Source organism: Vidua chalybeata, chromosome 5, assembly GCF_026979565.1.
Source record: "Vidua chalybeata isolate OUT-0048 chromosome 5, bVidCha1 merged haplotype, whole genome shotgun sequence".
In the NCBI taxonomy this organism is placed as follows: domain Eukaryota; kingdom Metazoa; phylum Chordata; class Aves; order Passeriformes; family Viduidae; genus Vidua; species Vidua chalybeata.
In genome coordinates this window covers 16,629,752-16,648,951 of record NC_071534.1, presented here as the reverse complement: position 1 = coordinate 16,648,951, position 19,200 = coordinate 16,629,752, and the positions used below count along the sequence as shown (strand labels likewise).

The window sequence follows — 19,200 nt, the reverse complement described above, 5'->3', positions numbered from 1 at the left end:
AGGAGGGGCAAAGGAGACCCACAGAGCCAGGGGAGCTCCAGGGGGTGCAAGGAGGGGAGAAGAGAGCCACAGCAGGGGATGTTCCAAAAGTCACCTCCAAGTCCTGCTGGTCACACAGCTGCTGTACTGGCTGCTGGGGAGAGCCTTGGCACAAAAGCATTGCCTGCTCCAAAATATCTGGCTCTCAAGTACTCAGGCAACATGGAGCATCTTTTCTCTTCATGGGTGTACACAAGTGACCAGGCAGGTGGGGTAGGTAAGAGCAACATACATTCCAGGAGGCAAGAGTTGATTGCTACTACAGCCCCTCCACCTATAAAACATCAGAGCCTGAAGTGACAGGCAGAGACATGCCAAACAGAGAAAAGAAAAAGGAAAAACAGATTTCTCTGCAGCTCCCATAGTGGCAAAGCCAGCGGAATTGCTGCTATGAAACCCTTTTGATTCCCATGGCTCATATCTTACTCCACTGCTGCTGACAGAAAATCAGCCCTAGGTTCTGGCAGGAAAGAAGAGATGAGCACAGGAGGGTCTGCAGCATAAGAGTCTCAGCAGTGAGCTCGAGCATGGATTTCGGCAGGTGGAGGAGGAGAAGGAGGAGGGTTCCTGATGTGCAGCTCCAGCACCTGGAGAGATGTTAACAGCCAGTCTCTGCAGGCAGGGGCCGTAAAGGATGGATCCTAAGGGTTTGCTCTTTTCTCATTCCCTTTCCCACACTTGTTTTTCTTCTCCACGGGGCTCTGGAGGCGAGTGGCCAGAGCGGGGCTGGCAGCGCTAGGAGCAGGGACACAGAGCTTGTGCCGACACAGAGGAAAGGCAAGTCCCAGGGGAAGAGCGGCTGCTAGCTTTGCTGCTCAGGGCTTAATGCACTAAGAGCCCAGCTGATTCCTGCTCAGACGCAAAGGGAAACCGCAGGCACTCGGGGTGGCCAGGCACCCAGTGGTGCTGTGTTTCCCCAAACCATGACGGGACAGAGGTTTGGGAAATGCATCGTCCTTTGCCTGCTGCCCTGGAGCTGCCTGAGCTTTGCCTGGAGTGATGCTGCTGGGCCCGGGACCACCTCACCTGGTGCAGGACACGTCAGAAAGGGGGTGCCCAGAGACGCTGCCAACGGGACCGATGTGCAGAGCAACATCTCAGGTACTTAAAAGCGCGATCTCCCGCCTGTCCCTCTGCGGGCTGCCTGGGGCCGCTCGGTGCAGGTACACAAGGGGAAGGGCCCAGGGACGCGGTGATGAAGGCATGATGGTGCTTCTCTCGTCGCATACAGCGGCACTCCCAGGCCATGCGTAGGGGCCACAAGGCTTTGTGTGGTGGCCACAGCAGCTTCTGTGATATGGGAGAGATGTGTCGCACTAGAAGCAGTCAGGAGGCACAGGGAGGAAACTTGACAGTTAATGTTTTCCTTTGAGAGTAAAGTCCTCTTCCATGTTAACATCTAAGCATATCATGATGGACCAGCTGTCTGCTCAGGGTATGGGTGCACTGAACACATCCCTATCCCTAGAGGCTGAGCTGCGACCCTTGGGAGGAAATGGAGATTTTTTTTTTTTAAAGCACAAATAATCTCCAGCTGCTAAGGGTGATTATTTTTCTTTAATCCACTTTACAGGGCAAAGCACGCACCATTACCCAATGAGTGAGATACGGCCTCAGGGCTGCTGTGGGGTGACTACCCACCTGGGGCTGGCAGCAGCTCAGAGAGCCCATGTCATACTCCAAATCATGGTGACTATTGGCAAAGGTCATTACAAGAAGTGCTGGACAATGTAATCACACGAGATCCAGCCCAGGCACTCAGCAGCCTCCCTGGCACCGCTGAATTAACTCATACAGACATCTGCACTACATGTTAACAGCACTGCTGAAATTAGATAAAGTGTCATCTTACTCAGCCTGATGTTTCTTGTAAGCCCCACTGAACTAGAAGCCTACACAGACTCAGTAAAAGCAGAGGGAAAGCAGACCTTTCTCTCATATTAGCTTTACTATTCTACTTGGAATTCCCCACAAAAGTTACCCCTAAGCTTGATAAAGCACATTTCTGCCTGCAGGTTTTAAGCTTGGTTAAATTTTAGTTGATCAGAGTATTTCCTTTAATTTAGGATATTGATACCCTTCATACCTGCTACCGCACTTTCTTGGCCTCGTGGTAGAATATCCAGGTGGGGGGATTGGCAAGCACATGGTCAGACTACCATTCTTTTTGGAGCCTACCTAATTTTTGGCTCTCCCTAGGTATTAGTGCAATGCAAAATAGAGGGTCTAAGCAGGATAATTAAGTGGCTCTGAAGAGCTGTGAGTTACAAACTAGTGAAAAAATTAAAGGGTGGGAAGAAAAAAAGCCTCTCTCTCTAGCAGAGAGCAATTATTTCTTTGTTTTGAGTTCCAACCAACAACATTCTCTCAGAATATTGTATTATTAAAAAACATTCTCTTCCTTTCCCTCCTAAAAATTGCTCTCTATGTACTCTCCCCAGCCTGCACCTTTCCAGCCTCATTTCTGCTGTTCCACAGCTGCTCACACTGGAGAGTCTGCAACTGAAAAACTTATTTACCAGATAAAGCTGCTTGACTTTCTAATGCATTTCATTTGGACTATGCAAAAAAACGCACACTTGTAAAAAAAAAAAAAAAACAAAAAAAACCCAAGAAAGTCCAAGAGGCTTGCAGGTCCCGCAGGAGTGACACAGGGGCCTGGCAGCCCTTTCAACAGCATCACTAGGCGGGAGTGTTTGTCATCACCTACACTTAACATGTTCCCCTTCTCCACAGTGCCATGCACAGCTCTCCCCCCGCCACGCTACGGATACTACTACGTGGACAGAGGCTCAGGCATCTCCTTGGGCTCGGTGCTCGTGTACTGGTGCCAGGAGGGATACCGGCTGGTGGGCAGCGAGAGGCTCGCCTGCCTCCGCCAGGACAGCACTTCATCCTGGAGCCACCCCCCTCCCCAGTGCCAGGGTAAGGAGCCCTCGGGCGGGATCCAGCGCCAGCGCCCGCTCCCAGGGGCTCAGGGGCCGCGGGGGCAGCAGGAGGTGGGGTGAGCCGGCCACCCTGAACGGGGACAAGGAAGGTCCAGCTTGACCCAGTCGGTTGTGGCCAGCACCGCTGAAGTGCCTGCCCCAGCAGCAGCACTGCAACAGCGTTTCAGGAGCTGCAGAAGGCAGGGGGGTGCCAGGGGGTGAATTCACCTGAGATCAGCTCAGCAGATAACCAGACCTTCCCTTATTCCCAGTAGCTGCTGCTCAGGTCATCAGGCCGGGTCAAAAACTGGTACCGGCTGACTCCCAGTGCCAGGCACAGGGAGTCCAGGGCACTGCCAAAAGCTTTCCCAACAGGAGGAAAACAACCTCACAGTAACCCGGTACATGCTGAGCATGTGCCAGTTGCAAGTGGCCGTCCGTAATACTTTTAATTTTTTTTTCTTTTTAAAATTTTAATTTTTTCCCTTTTTAGCTGTTTTCTTTCGCCCTTTTACATGTTTTCTTTTTTACATTTTTCAAGGTTTTTTCCTTTTTAACTTTTCTCCCTTATAAACTTTTTTCCCTTTTTAACTTTATTACATTTTAATTGTTTTCTACTTTTCCTGTTTAATCTTTTTCCTTTCTATTTTTAGGGCTTAATTTCTACTACCCTTAAGCTTTATGCAAGACAAATCAAGAGCTTTATATCTTCTGCCCCGTGTGATTATTTTACATTAATCATCTGAAAAAAATATGATGTGTTAATATGGGATTTTTTCCATCAACTTTCTGGTGTATTGAGCCGGCGTGGCATCACCCACGTTCACCATTATTTAGAATATTAATAAATATTCTCTGGAACGTCACTTTGGGGTTTCCCTGCAAGGGGGACGGCGGCCGGGAGTAAGGGTGGGTCCCTTTCCCCGGCCCCGCTCACCGCCCCTTACCCGCAGCCGCCCCGCAGCCCGCGGGCACCGGGTCCCGCATCGCGGTGGCCGCCGCGCTGCTGAGCGGAGCCGTCATCCTGGCACTGTCCGTCTCCTTCGCCGTGTGCTGCTGGCGGGACAGGGCGAGGAAGAGCCGCGGGGGGTGAGTACGGAGGTGGTGTGGGAGCGGTGGCGGGGGTTCGGCAGGAGTGAGGAGCAGCTGCGGCAGCTGAAGGAGTGTCGCTGCTGCCATCTGCTGAGACACGCGGGTTGTGCCCGCTCGGGACGCTTGAGACCCACTTGTGCCCTTTCACAACCCTCCTGCTCACACATCTGGAACTATCAAGCATAAAAAAAGTTAAACCACTGCTCCAAAGCCAAGGTATGCTTGACTGTGGAAGGGGTTTCTATCAGTGGGGATGCTGCTGCTGATGATTGCAGAGGGGGCTCCACTTACATGCCTGAGGAATGGGAAGCCATACAGAGGGACCTGGACAAGCTCAAGAAGTGAGACCATGGAAACCTCATGAGGTTTAACAAGACCAAGTGCAAGGTGCCTGCACCTGGGCTGGGGCTACCCCAGGTATCAGCACAGGCTGGGGGATGAACAGATCAAGAGCAGCCCCGCTGAGAAGGACTTGGGGGTGCTGGTGGATGAGGGGCTGGACATGACCCAGCAGTGGCACTCACAGCACAGAAAGCCAGTTGTATCCTGGGCGGCATCCAAAGCACGGTGAGCGAGGGGATTCTACCCCTCTGCTCTGGTGAGACCCCACCTGTAGTGCTGCATCCAGCTCTGGGATCCCTAAAGCATGAAAGACATAGACCTGTTTGAGTAAGGCCCAGAGGAGGCTACAAAGATGATCAGAGGGCTGGAGCACTTCTATAAGAAAGGCTGTGAGAGTTGGCATTCAGGCAGCAGCAAAGCCTCTAGAAGATCTTACAACAGCCTTGCAGTACTTGACGGGACCCTACAACAAAGAGGGGTACAAGATTTAACAGGGCCTGTTATGATAGGACAAGGGACAATTATTTTAAAGTGAAAGAGGATTGGCTAAGGTTGAATATAAAGAAAGTGGGTTTTATAATGAGGGTGGTGAGACACTGGAATGAGTTGCCCAGAGAGGCTATAGATGCCCCATCCCTGAAAATATTCAAGGTCAGATTGGATGGAGCTCTGAGCAACCTGATCTAGTTGAAGGTGTCTCTGCCCATTGCAGTGGGGTCACTTTAAAGGTCACTTCCAACCTAAATTGTTCTATGATTCCATTAGCTTGGTGATCTACAAAAAAGCTCCCCGTTATCAGAGGAAGAAGGGAACAGACAGTACGTGGAGGATGGTTAATGGGAATATCACTTTTCTGAGGCTAAGTTCAGTGCAACTGTCTGCACACAGCCCAGGGCTGGGAGGGGAAAGGAGGAGCACTCTTCTCGGGAAATAGCTGGGAGAAAAGTCACGGTGGGAAGCAGGACTGGACAAGCAGAGGTAGCAGGACCACAGTCACAGAGAATCATTTCTGCAGCAGCACCGCCCGGCATACACTACAGTCCAGCAAGGCCTCTTTTGTATCCTGGGCAACGGATTACAGTAACAAGGGCCGTGCAGCCTAGGAATACACTTTAACCAAGAGCCTAACTCATTATCAGAAGTGCACAAGGACAAGAAGAAAAAAAAAAAAAAATCCCTGCAAGCAAGAGAGAGCATCTCAGTCTTTCAATAGGCAACAACCTTACCTCTCCCCATAGGCCTGCTCTTCCCTAGGTGGTACAACCCTTTTCTGCAGGGCTGAAACAGCATCAGTCCTTTCCTCTGGGAACAGAGGAATGGGGTAAAAATCATTGGGTGACAGCGTTGCCTTAGGATACAAACATGCCAGATCTTTCCAGGGGTGCGAGCAAATAAAAGCCAGACCACAGAGCACAAAGAAAGCACCTGCACGGGCATCTCTCTCTCACCACCTGGCAGGCAGCAGCAGCAGAGAAGGCAAGTCAGAGGACGGAAGCGTGACCCCTCCATCCCCGAGAGGGGCAGGAATGCTTTTGGCAGACTCAAACACTACCACCGGCGTGATTACCACCTCTCGGCCGTCTCCAGCTCTGTGTTCCCAGGGGCATTCGCAGGCTGTAACAACCTGGCTTTCCAAAGGTACGGTTCAGCACCACACCCTGCCGCTGCCCTCCCAAGCTCCTCACACAGGGACGAGAGCTGCTCCCAGACTGCACGGAGGCAGGAGCAGCCAGCTGTAAAAGAGCTCGCGTCCCTTGAGCAGTCAGTGCCCTGCTTCACCCCCTGACAGGCTCCCCACCTAGCCCCCAACAGCAGTGAAACCCTTGCACCCGCTCTTTTTCAACGGGGAGGGAAGCCGGAGGCCCGGGGCTCCCCTTTGCCCTGCCTCAGCATCACCTGGGTAGGCTGCAGCCTCCTTACCATGCCCTGTCCCGCTTGCCTTTCCCAGCAGCCCAGCCCAGCAGCCGAAGGTGCCCTTGGAAAGATGGCGCTCCGAGGCCCAGGCGCTGCTCCTGCCGGTGCTGCCGGCCGGCCCCGCCCCGGGCAGCGGCCTGCCCGGCCACCTGCCCCGCACCGCCCTGCTGCCGGCACACCTCCGCAGCGACCTGCTGGCCCTCCGCTGCACAGGCCTGGAGCAACACAACGTCTTCTGCAAGTTTGGAAAGCCGGTTTGAGAATTTAAACTGCCATTCCACTTCCTTTTTTTTTCCTTTTAACGTTATTAACTCCTTGATCTCAGGAAGTAATTTCAGAAGAGCAAATTACTGCACCTGGGTTTTGAAACGGAGAAAACCTGTCACTTCATGCTGAAAGACAATTTTTTTATATAATCCTTTTATTTTCCTCTCCTGTCCAGCAGTGCACATTTCAAACAGGAGTTTCTGGGTTATAACTTCTTAATTGATCACTGATCAAAGTCAAGTCTGAGCAGCCCCAGCTTAACCTAAAGTCTATGTGTAGACTTCTAGGTTTTGAACATGACTCTGATTTTCTGTTTAGGGCTCTTTTAAAGACTGAACGTGAAAACAGATACCAGAAACAAAGAATGAGATTAGATATCTGGAAGCATTTACAATTAATTGCAGTTGAATATAGATAGAGACATAAAGGTTTTTTTTGTTGGCATTCAGAAGTCATCATATCCTCCCACTTTTATACGGACTATCTTTGACTTGGAAGATGTACTGACAAGAGTGCAAAGCTAGCCAGTCAAGGGAAAAACATGAATTTATCTTTAATACAAAAAACTTAGCACATCTGAAAATAAAGAAACAAAACAATATCCCCCTCCAAAAGAAGGAAAAAAAAAAAAGAAAAAAAGAAAAAAGAAAAAAAAACCAAAAAAAAAAAAAAACAACCCAAAAAAAACCAAAACAAAACAAATCTCTTGGGGATTTTTCATCCCTTCTCTCCAACATTCAAAATTCAAATCATATGTATCAGGACCCATAGCAGGACTCAAAGAGCTAACCTAAGCACCATCAATTGCATTCAGAAAGCAATGACACCATATTTCTGTCCAACATTTCCTGGGTGGAAGTCCACGGGCATGTTCCAGGAGCATATGCAGAGCCTGGCCAGGCAGCTTCAGGACACCTCAGCCCCTGTTTGCACCGCAGACAGACCTAAGTGTCTGCAGCGTGCCTGAGGCACTCTGGGCACACGGGGCTTGTTGAGTAATGTGGCATCAGGTCTGCACAGAGATGCTGCTGGTATCCTGGGAGGTGCTGTGGTATTAGAGGAGGGGCTGGCAGCCCCCAGAACTGTTGCATGCATGGGGCTGGGAATAAGAATGAGCACTCCAGCATGCCCTGTTGGCTCAAGCATCCAACATGTGATACTCAAGCAATCCTGCTACAAAGGCTGGGAGTTTTGGTCTGCTGACTTCATTTCTGTCATTTGCATCACATTTCATGGAAAGAAACCTTAAAAAGATGCAAGGTAGCACTACCTTATGACAAGAGAAGGTTTGATAGTAGATATTGATACCGCTGCCACTTTTCCCTGGAATGAGGGCTAGGAACACTGTTTTTTTCTATTTCTAATAATAAAGGAGTCTCTTCAAATTTCATCTCCTATGTCTTTTTTTTTTTTTTTTTTTTTTTTTTCTTTCACATGACCAAGCTATGGGAAGTCTGGAAGCAGGTGGTAAAACTTTTAAAGATTCCTGGAAAATTATGATGTTGACAGTGGCCATTTACCAGCAACTGCACAAGAAGGAAGAAAAATCTTTCATTCTCTTAAAGGCAACTGATGCCTTAGAAAGGACAGGAAAAACAAGACCTGCTCTGAGCTTCCCTTCAGCTCACATCCTAACCTTACCTTCTCCTCTCTCATTTTCCAGCCAAGTCTAATGCACTGGGAGGGGAACAATCCTGTTTCAAAGTAAACTGTTCAAAAGAAAAATTGAATAGTATGAGAATGAGACTTTTCCTATCTCTTTCTTTCTCTCCCTTGTTATGTTTTAATGAATCCAAAAAACCTCACTACAATCTTCTCTCTCTCCAAAGAGATTTTTGTTAAAAAAATAGATTTGGGACTCAGTTTGTTCTTCCTTGGATCTGAGTGAGGCTTTAAAACCAAAAGTGTGATTTTTTTGCTACATAATATTAGAGATTGACACCTGCTTTCACTATAAACTGAAATTATGCACATTGCAGATATAAAAATCTTTTGCCAAACATGTCCAGAAAGTTGCTGATTTGTCAGCAACTTCCCTTCACATGAAGTGTCATGACAAAAAGTTGGCATTTTCAATAAAAAAACTGACATAGTAGTTTTTCATACAGAGAAAATTGTCAACTTGAAACAAGCATTTTATACAATTGATATTTAAAAAATTATTTACTTGACAAAATTGAGAAGTTTCCTTGGAGTAACATTTTCCAGACTTTTTTTTTTTTAAATGCATATATGCAAAGCTCAGCTTCCTAACAAAACTCTGATCCCAAATCATTGTCTTAGCCACATTTCTCCAGCAAGGAAGAGCACACAGCCAGGTCTTCCTCAAAAGTCATCTCAAGATAAGATGAGAACCAAGAGAAGAAATATTGGTTAAGGAAGGGCAGGAACATCAGCAGTGCTACAAGTTTCCCTAGCTACCCTTTGCTCTTTGCCTCAGTTCCTTGGACCAGTGCAGCAAAGAGCTGAGTGAAAATGTGAACAGCCACACTCAGGTTCAACTCAGGAAGGCACCATCAGTGAGGCAACAAGAAGCACAGTTTGCATTTATTTACCAAATGAGGAGGGAGGAGGAAGGCAACTATATAGAAGCTTTAAGTAATTTGTAAACTGGAAGAAGCAAACCTCAGACTAAAAACTCGTGCATTCTTGCAGAGGTTCCTATTGGAGCCAGCATCCACTGAACCACATAGATCACTTTTTTTTTTTTTTTAATTTAAATTATAGACATTCAATATCCTGCAGAGAGCTGGACCTTGGAACTGAAGGAAACCATCTGAAGAGGGATGGAGATAGCTGCAAGGCCAGCTCATTGCCCATTCTGTCCCAGGCAAACCTCACAAGTAGCAGCTTTCTGCTGAGGGTCTGAACAAAGCACTCCCAGTTGGTTTTTTTTTTAAACAGCATTTTAAGCTTCAGACTCCACACTGTAAACCTCAGCCTGCATTCTTATCTCGAAAGAAACAAGTTTTGGTCACAACTTTAAATTCTCCAGTGAAGGTTGGTGTACCAGCCTCCTGTGATTGTTCAGCACCGGCAGAAGAGGTCTCAGACTCTCTGAAGAGCTGACCAAGATTAATGCTGGGACCTGTAACATCTAAATGCTAAAGGCATGAAATTCTAAAAACACATTCATTGTGAGCTTGAAAAGAATGGCCACCTTCTGGTAGTACAAGCTTTCTAGAGTAACATTTTAAGTGCTGGTAGGAAGAGGAAAGATCTGAGCAAGTTTCTTTTTCTCTCCATGCACTTCTAACACACACATTATTTGTCAATTTTTTAAGTCTCAGGACCAGGAAAAAGAAATAGCAATCTAGCAAGATTTCACAGGAGACAGCAACAGTAACTATGTGATGCCTGTATCCCACTGTATCCCATCTGCCTTCCACGAGGCGGAACCTCCTGACCATAAGATATCAGGCAGATCACTCTCCCATAGATTTTATATTAAAAAAAACTTTTCTTACTGTTTTCCTCTGCAGTGATACCGCCTCTGTTCAAATGACTTCCACACTTAAGTCACTGCATCAGACCACCCTAGACCAGTACTTTTCATCAGCAAAGCCAGTAACAAATGTGCAGCTGCCAGGTCACCCAACTCACCTCAGACCTTCACAATGCAGCAATTCAGAGTGCTGCAAGTCACTCCAGCTCCCTGAACTTGTATGGCAAGAACTTCGTATGGCCATTTCTGTCTGAAGAGCCTTCAGTTTGCCACAGAAACATAACAGCAGTATGTCTTGGGCAAAGGCAAAGCCCAGGAAGTAGGGAAGATGAACATCTCACTCATTAACAGTACTCTTGTGTGTAGATCACAGCATTCTGAAGCTATGCCTTTTCTTACACTACAACCCAAAGCTATGATGATACTTCACCTTTTTACTCTTTAGAAGCTTTGTTTATAGTCTCAACTATTAAGAGAAGAAAACTCAAGAGCTCCTTCCTATTGCTGCCTGGAATCAAAAGACAAAAACTTTCCAAACAATATTAAGCATGGTAAGATGAAAAGCAATTCTTTAATGAAAGCTTCTGGGTGCACAGATATGGCTATATACGCACCCAATCATTTATATCTTCATTTTTTTAAGTGCAATTACTCAGTATATCTAGCAGGTACATCCAATAGGAGATCAGTTGCCCCAGTAACCTACCCTTAGGCAACCCTCTTAGAGTTGGTCCAGGGGCTTCCCTATTTCTTGTTATGTCTCAAGTTCGGATGGAAAACAAGACATCTTTGTCAGAAATTCTCTTTTTAAGAATATGACTAAACAGAATTTCAAGAATGTGTTAGAAAGGTTTAGCTTATTATTCTAAAACATGAGGGCAGGAAAAGTACTAGAAACCATACAACTATATCTTAAAAATCTACAAAGCTACAAATATATGAAAAAGCTAAGAATCTTTAGGCACAGCTATCAGTTGAACATCCCAAAGAAGGAAAAAGATGCTGAGATTTGGGCAAAGAGGAAGGAGCACAAGCTCTTGCAGTTCCTGCATCTACATTCAGCTCAAACAGATGACCATACACCAGTGAAGTGGAAAGCACATCCACAGCTGGCCATGCAGCCACACACATTTGGAGATGTAAAGCAACAACCACTCAAAGTGCAGATTCATGCCAAACACCACTTTACAGTGCATGCTCTGGCCATACTGAAAACTTCAGCTGGACTGGAGGAGAGGTCATCCTCCTCAAGAAGATACAAGCAGCTACACGCCCTTCAAACTGGGCTGGTGCAACCCCAGTCCCCCAACCCTTCAAGCACTCTGCCTGCCGCCGCTCAGTTTCTTGACATACCTCAGTTCTGTGAATTTTTATCCCAGCACAACAGCTTTCCCCAGAGGGAATTAGTCCCAGGCAATGCAACATCTGCCATGCACTGGATTTCTGTGTGCTAGAGACCAACACCAGTGCCAAGCTCTTTTGCAACTAAGGCAACTTCCACACATTCTGAGGAGAGGGATGAACAGTAAGCAACCAGGTACCACAAGCTTTTCAAGTGTATTTTTCTAAACTCCCTTGCAAGCATAAGGATGGAAACTGATGCATGACCATTTCCCTCCTACCAGAAGAAAAAAAAGCCAGAAATCTCCACAGCAGCACGAAAACTCCACCATACTATAAAAAACTCCAAACTAAAACAGAATAAACAAAAACACAAAGCCAAAACCACCCCACATTTTCCCTAAAATCCAACATCTTCAATGTATATGATTACATGAGCATCTCAAGGGAAAAAAACTTACTGGACAAAAGAGTCTGTGATGGAGGAAAAGAAAAACAAAAGTTGAGTTCAGGAAATCCCCAAACGGAGACAAGGAAGGTCCAGCTTGACCCAGTCGGTTGTGGCCAGCACCGCTGAAGTGCCTGCCCCAGCAGCAGCACTGCAACAGCGTTTCAGGAGCTGCAGAAGGCAGGGGGGTGCCAGGGGGTGAATTCACCTGAGATCAGCTCAGCAGATAACCACACCTTCCCTCATTCCCAGTAGCTGCTGCTCAGGTCATCAGGCCGGGTCAAAAACTGGTACCGGCTGACTCCCGGTGCCAGGCACAGGGAGTGCAGGGCACTGCCAAAAGCTTTCCCAACAGGAGGAAAACAACCTCACAGTAACCCAGTACATGCTGAGCACGTGCCAGTTGCAAGTAGCCCTCCTTAATACTTTTTAACTTTTTTCCCTTTTAGCTATTTTCTTTCTCCTTTAAATTTTATTTTTCTATTTTAAGTGTGATTAAAACAGGTCTGTCAAGACACCGCATTTACAACGCCACATACCTGTTGACACTTGATTTCCAACTAGGCAATGATAGTTTTTAAAGGAAAACGAATTCATGCAATGGTTCTTCACCTCAGCCAGAAGGTGATATTTTAGTCCTTGATGTATCTAGAAAAAAACATAATTCTCTTGTTCAATATTAAAAAGATGGGGGGGTGGGGGGAAAAGAGCCATAGGGCAGGAACCCTTACTGTCAATCCAGCACTGCTCACCCTCAAATTACTACACCTGAATTGTAAATTAGTTAAAAATGCCACACAGCTTCTTCAACACATCCATGGCCAACAATCCCCTTCCTTCCCTCAACACGCACTCATACACATTTTGGAGGTGAAGTCTGGCCTATCCTTTTACCTTTACCTTCTCCAGATAATTATCTACCAAGATGTGTTGTCAGTCCTGGATCACCAGCCTTTCAGTCAAGCACTGTTCTTTACTTAACACATGAAAGAGCTGCAAGTATCCGTACAATATAAGAAACAACAGACCATGAACTAAGATGATCACACTGATGTTCTCTTTTCAATAAATGTTCCTGTACAGAATTTGTTGTCATAGGAAAACTCCATCAATTAATAAAAACAAAAAAACCAAAAAAACCCCTCCCAAAAAAAAAAAGAACAAAAAAAAAAACCAAACAAAAACCAAAACCACACCAAAAGCAAACCCCCAACAACACAGAAACCCACCTTCTATAAACCCAAAACTTCAGGAGAAAAAACAGGTGAGCTCCACACAGTTAAACAGAATGCAACACCAGGTTGGTTCCCAACTGAGGGGATGCAGAATCCACATCAGGCAGTACACAAAAATAGGCTGTGACAAAAGCTGCACCCAACATATATCAGTCTGATCACTGATACACCTTACTGTTGTAATGCCAATGTTACCCACCAAGAAGTCTTTCTTGGGAAAGGAGCATCATAAGACGAAGTAGTCATTGTAGTTGCAAAGCTTTTCCTGAAGGCTAAGGGTTTGTTGTTAGGCCAACCACACAAGCTGCTGCATGGCAGCAGGAAGCTAAGCGTCTCCCAAGCAGCTAAAGCCTAGCTTCCAGTGGCAGCAGACCATGGGCACAGGGTTGCCACAGCACCTCCTAAACTGCAACAAAGGGAAAAATAAAAAACTGAAGAAGACAGCAGCTTCAGGAATTCTGTGGCACATAGAAAGCAGCTGGAGCTGCTCTGGGAGCCTTGCTAATTTTCAGGGTCAGGAAGGGCACCCTTCTATAACAAAATGTTAAAGGTGGAAAAACACCTAGCAACTGTGGAAGGAGATACAAAAAAATCCAAACCAGAGATCACTTATATCTTCACCAGCACCTCCAGCAGCCAGTTCCTGCTGGGCTGCACCCCAGTTCAGGGGCACCAGTAGGCACCACCATAGATGAGGCCATTCCAGCCTGCAGCACGTCTCTTTCCACCACCAGCAGTTACAGGAGATGGCTGGGCGACAGAAACATAGTTTGCTTTTTGGAGAGCACTGGCATCAAAGGGTGTGCACATTCCCCCAACTAACCAGGGCACACGACTCATCTGCAGCAATGCTGCCAGTTCAGAAAGAGCACATACAGGTCCGTAATACAGAGTAATAAATACAGCACTAAAATGGCAATGCAAGTGAGAGAAAAACAAAAGCATGTAGTCACCAAGTGCTGCTTTGCGTAACAGGATATTTAGAAATACTTTGTGCAGATTCAAGACTTTGCTCCTCTGTCCAATGGCTGATTCAGGATTTGTGCCCACTTCCTGAAAGGCCAGTTCCTCACCCCACCCCATCCCCATTCAGGGTTCACAGTTCATCAGTGGAAATTCCCTTCTTTGCCCCTGCCAGCAGCCAACATTTTCAGAAGGCTGCCAGCCTGAACTATACAGCTCCCAACCAGGTGGGAAATCCTGCACAGGCATCTTTAGAATTTCAGGCTCTTTGCCACCCTCGTAAGTTAAATCAATCAGCAGCCCAACCACAAGGTTACAGGTTTTAAGTATGTCTGCTTTCAAGTATAAAAGCTTACTGCAGGCCTTATGTCCATTAAGAGCTCTTCATCCCCTGTTGTGCAGTGACAGTATTTTACACCTTTATGCAATATTACACCTTTATGTGCTGACAAACACAGGGAGTCATAACAAAATCTCTGCCATATCTTTAGGCATATTATTGCATGCTATCTACCCCGAGTGCCATGGCATTTAATTCAGAAAATATAAACAAGATTTTCATGCTTCAGATTTAAAAGGATACCACCAATAACAGATAGAGACTGACTGCCTTGAGCTATTGCCGTGAGTAAAGACAACAGAATCCCTTTAAAATATTTAAAGTGTTATGCTTTTTCCACCCTTCAATATAGAAGTTACCATACAAAGCAGTACTTCCAATGATAAAGTAGTTCTGGTTTAGATGAATAAGAAGAAAACCGTAAATATGCATTGGCATACACTTTTTACCAGATGCAGTAATGAAAAATCCAAGGTTAAACAAACAAAAAAGCAAACATGAAGTCATCATCAAGTTTTCTGTTTTATTTAAGATTTTAGTTTTAATTCTGAAGAAAGAGGTACATTTCCTTGGTTTTAGTTTTAGCGTCAGGTTATAACCATGTTTATTTATCTGTTTCTTTTTTCCTGTCTTTTCAATACTGCACAAACGTCCAGAAACTACAGGGTTAAGTAAAAGCTGCAGGCAGAGGAGGTCAGAGGTTGCTCCTGATGGTGATCATGTGGCCCCAATGCAGTGCTATCCCAGAGTGCCCTAATCAGGTGAATCTTAAAAAAGAAAAAAAAAAAAAAAAAAAGAGAGACTGACAGAGGAGACAGAAAGACTGAAGTAAATATCACTCGTGTTTCAGCTGCTTATATTACGTATACGCTAGGTATTAAATCTGTGAATACTTTTAAAACATTAAAGTTTACTTGAAATCTAAAGCCAAAATTAAAGAAAAATCTTATTCTCCCCTCTTTAAACCACTCTAGCAACATGCCAGTTACTCATACCTATAAGTGTTTTGTCTTTCAACACACTTCATGTCAAACTCTGACTGATGCAATAAAATCCCCTGCTCAAAAAAAAAAAAAACAAAAAAAAACAACAAAAAAAAAAAACCACCTAAAAAAACAACCAACCCCAACATAGCAATTACCCTGTGTAGTGCCACACTGAATGCAAAATAAATGCTGGGCCACTGCTTGCCCACATGTTCAGTAACTTCATTTAAATTAAATACCTTTTTCATGTTCTTGCATTTGATTCTGCATTGCACTTTTCCCCCTACTGCAGATTGACACTTTTCCACTAGGCAGAAATACTCATGTGCAAAAGACGTAAGACAGTAATATTCTCCTTAAGCATTGAGACTGCATTTTGATTTCTCTCTCTTTTTTTTTTTTTCTTAGAATTGTTAGAAAGTACTTCAAACAGTGTACTTCAAACACTGTTTCTGCAGAAACTTAACAAAAAGAATGGTCATGACCCTGTGATGGCATTGCATTTGGGGGGGAAGTTTGGTCAGGAACTGGATTCTTCAGAAAGAAAGATATGACAGGGAACAGTAGGTGGGCGTAGGGAGGAGTCAGGGTGGGACACTTCCTGCATTTCTAACGTTTTGGGTCTTATTTTTCTTTTTTTCTTTTTCTTCCTTTCCTAATGACGATCCAGCGCTGAGCTCTGTAGTAGATCTGTGGGGGTTTTACTGGGGGGTCTGAAGGCTGTCTGAAAGCCTGGAGGTGGGGAATGGAAGCTGGTGGGGTTTGAAGGAGGAGAGTAGGGATTCCAACTGGCTCTGTGCAGAGGGATCTGTGTGCCGAAGGGGTTACTGTGATGCGTCTGTGATGGCGCTGCACTGGGGCCGTCCACCTCTGTGAGGGCCTGAAGAGATTTTAGCCAATGTGGAGGATTGTCATCTTGAAGAGTGTCTAAACTGTTTCCTGTGGAGGCTGGGATACCTAAGAAAAGAAGAAAAAAACAGGGATACAGGCAAGTCAGAGGAGAAGCAATAAATTGACCATGAAGGAGGTCAATTTAACCTAGCAAAAAGCAACAATGAAAAAACAAGATTAGTTTGTACAGAAAATGCATTTTACATTATTATGTATAGTTACCCTGCCCACAAAAACATTTAACATTGAGATAGGAGAAAGTTCACCCTCAGAGCACTTCTTCATAAAACACACATTTTTCTATCAAACATTCTGCTCAAGAACTGCATCCTTGTCAACATGACCTTACCACACCAAGCTGCCAGTACACTACATGCTTCACCTTTTATTCTGCCTACTTGAATCATGCTTCAGCCTCTCTAACAGGGAAACACAACCAGACAGCCTTATAAAAGAGAGCTTTATAAACAAGTGGAGTACGTCCCTTTTAAAATAACCAAGTCCAGTGATTGCCTTCAGTGCCTCAGGACCAGCGACGCACATACCGGACATGCCATCGAGCAGAAGGGACACCTTATAGATTGACCCTAAAGGAAAGCGCTGATCCACCTGACTGCCTGCAAAGGTCCTGGGCATGCATTGCAAAGGCCTAAGTGACGCTCTGTTATACCTAGAGGTTCCACAAAAATTCCTGGACCCTTGAGGTTTTGTGGATGGAAGCTGGAAGAGACCACCGCATACTGACTTTTTTTTTTTTTTTTTCCAGATGTAAATCAGTTTGTGCCAAATACCCATTTGATGGTTTGCCAGTGGAGCTGAAGGAGTGAGAAACGGTTACCTGTGATGATTGCGGGGTCCATCCAGCTGCCAGGGCTGTCCCAATTCAGGCTGTCGGTGGTGGCAGTGTTGGACGTTGGTACACTGTGGTTGGCGTTGGAGGGGGAAGAAGCATTGGGCAGTCCACCAAAGTTGATGTTAATGTTCGGTAGAAGTGCCCTTAGCCCGTCCTGCCATTCCTTCATATTTAAACTCTCTACAGAACTGCTGTTGTCTGGGAGATTTACCAACAAAAAAAATGAAAGATAAAAAAATAAAAAGCTGAAGTTAGAAACAGATGTCCTTCTTTGGTGGGGTATGGGATTTTGCTTTTACTTTTTAAGCTAAGCATTTAATACTTTCCCTGTCCAAAACCTAGGGTCAATGTTTCCATGATTGATGAATTACTCAGAGGGGTTGGCAGGTTTTAAACAAAGTGTAAGGGAATGGGAGAAAGATATAACTCCTCCCCCAGTATGTATTTCCCCATTTTGATTCAGAGACTCGAATAATCAAGGACACAGTGGCTCTCCCTCTACTAATAATGGGGGGAAATCTACCAGGTGCTTGATAACAATACCTCTGCTGCAATTTGGCTGCTTTATTGATGGGCAGCAGGCTCAAAAGGGTGACGTGTATCAAAATGAAGAAAGGCTAGGTAGGGCTTTGCAATAGAAATGGAATGTGAGAAACCAGGGAGGCTGAGGAAAATCACAGATGTTTTTTGTTTTGTTATAGCTTGCTCATTCACAGCCCTAGAGATGTTCTTCTGAAGGAAATGGTAATGAAGTTGGAAGGAGTGAAATTTCCTCTTGCAGTTGAAGAACAGTAGTGAAAATTCTTTAAAGACCTTTCAGAATAATTTCCGACACAGTAATATCCTCAAAATTTTGGTAAGAAGCAAACCAGCTGGACACGAAAGCAGTCAAGTCTCAACTACTTGCCTGAACAATTCAAGACATATTGGTAAAGGAGAACAGGATAATGTGGCTATTAGCACTACAGCAAATGATCCCTCAACGCAGAAGTTACACCATGCTATCTAGAACAGACTATCCGGTTCTATGATCCATCTCTCACTTTAAGTATCTCAAAGCAGGACAAACCAGACACGAGCACTCTAGTACTTATCATCCAATACAGCAAGTCATACTTTATTAGCTTGTGGTCAGTTACATTTGGAAAGGAAGTGTTAGGCAGTATGTTGGCACATGCTTGTCTTTTTGACAAATATCTACAATACAACCTTTTTTTCAAACACCTCTTTGGTGTTTGAAAAACACCAAAGTACACCACTCTGCCTGTACTGATTGAAGAAAGGACCTTGATCTCAATCAGACTTGTTATAAAGAAATACTTTCATAATACAGCTACTATATCAACAAGAGAAGAGATTTAAGTCTTCCTGGAAAATTAGACTGTATCACTAACTTGCAACCTTATGTTGGAGAGTAAAGAAAGCAGTCTCAATTGCTATCAAAACCTGCCCTGGCAGTTTTTGTAAAGCTGAATGTTCAGAAAAAAAAGTGGTGTCCTGAGAAATTACTTTTTTGCAACTAGAGGGGGGAAGAAACCCCCAAAACCAAACAAGAAAACTACTTGAAATCCTGTACTTTCCCAGCTCCTCCTTTTCCCTTCGCAATACTAATGCACAAAATAAATGCTTCTAAAGAATTCAGTGCAATAAGTTTTTCATCAAAACCTACAATCCCGAGATTAAAAATAATAAATCAAAATTTTAGAAAGTATTAGTAGAAAATGTCCCCAAGAGATATTGTTCACAACCCTCTAGAACATCCATAAGCCCATTTGAGACAAGTTCTAAATTAACTTTTTGGAACAAAAATAGCCAGCTCACGATCACAGAAATAACAGCAACAAATTCTGCATTGTACACCATTTGTTTCCACTTTTTCCTCACTGCTGCTTCAAAAAAGCCTGTGCAAAGAAACACAGCTCTGTTTAATTATTTACTTCTACTGAAACGCAAAAAGCACACAAAAGCGCTTGCTGGGTCTGTACATGAGCAAACATACTCATCTCAACACCTGTGAGCTGGGGATCTGCAAGGGTCTCAGTCAACAACTTTACTAACCCCCAACAGGCCCTCAAAGCTCTTGTGTAAGAAAATTAACATGTAGTAAACTACCTGCA

At 44.9% G+C, this 19,200-nt stretch overlaps 2 protein-coding genes and 1 pseudogene across 8 annotated transcripts in view; 1 reads left to right on the top strand and 2 right to left on the bottom strand.

Annotated features, from left to right (window-relative positions):
- Positions 1–6,405, bottom strand: part of LOC128788758 (solute carrier family 23 member 1-like) — a 32,541-nt gene extending 26,136 nt beyond the window's left edge. Inside the window, exon 1 of one of the 2 annotated variants that reach the window (XM_053944027.1) lies at positions 6,321–6,405. In XM_053944027.1, coding sequence (XP_053800002.1) covers positions 6,321–6,323 — 3 coding nt within the window. In that variant the 5' untranslated portion in view covers positions 6,324–6,405. The remainder of the gene's footprint in view (positions 1–6,320) is intronic. The other variant, XM_053944026.1, reaches the window with a different exon arrangement.
- LOC128788759 (uncharacterized) lies at positions 963–6,574 on the top strand (annotated as a pseudogene).
- An 8,282-nt stretch (positions 6,575–14,856) lies between these two features.
- CNOT4 (CCR4-NOT transcription complex subunit 4) overlaps positions 14,857–19,200 on the bottom strand; it is a 75,164-nt gene continuing 70,820 nt past the window's right edge. For 4 of the 6 annotated variants that reach the window (XM_053942819.1, XM_053942815.1, XM_053942816.1 and 1 more), the window contains 2 exons: positions 17,069–17,281; positions 14,857–16,296 (listed from right to left, as the gene is read on the bottom strand). In XM_053942819.1, coding sequence (XP_053798794.1) covers positions 15,995–16,296; positions 17,069–17,281 — 515 coding nt within the window. In that variant the 3' untranslated portion in view covers positions 14,857–15,994. The remainder of the gene's footprint in view (positions 16,297–17,068; positions 17,282–19,200) is intronic. The other 2 variants (XM_053942818.1, XM_053942820.1) reach the window with 1 other exon arrangement.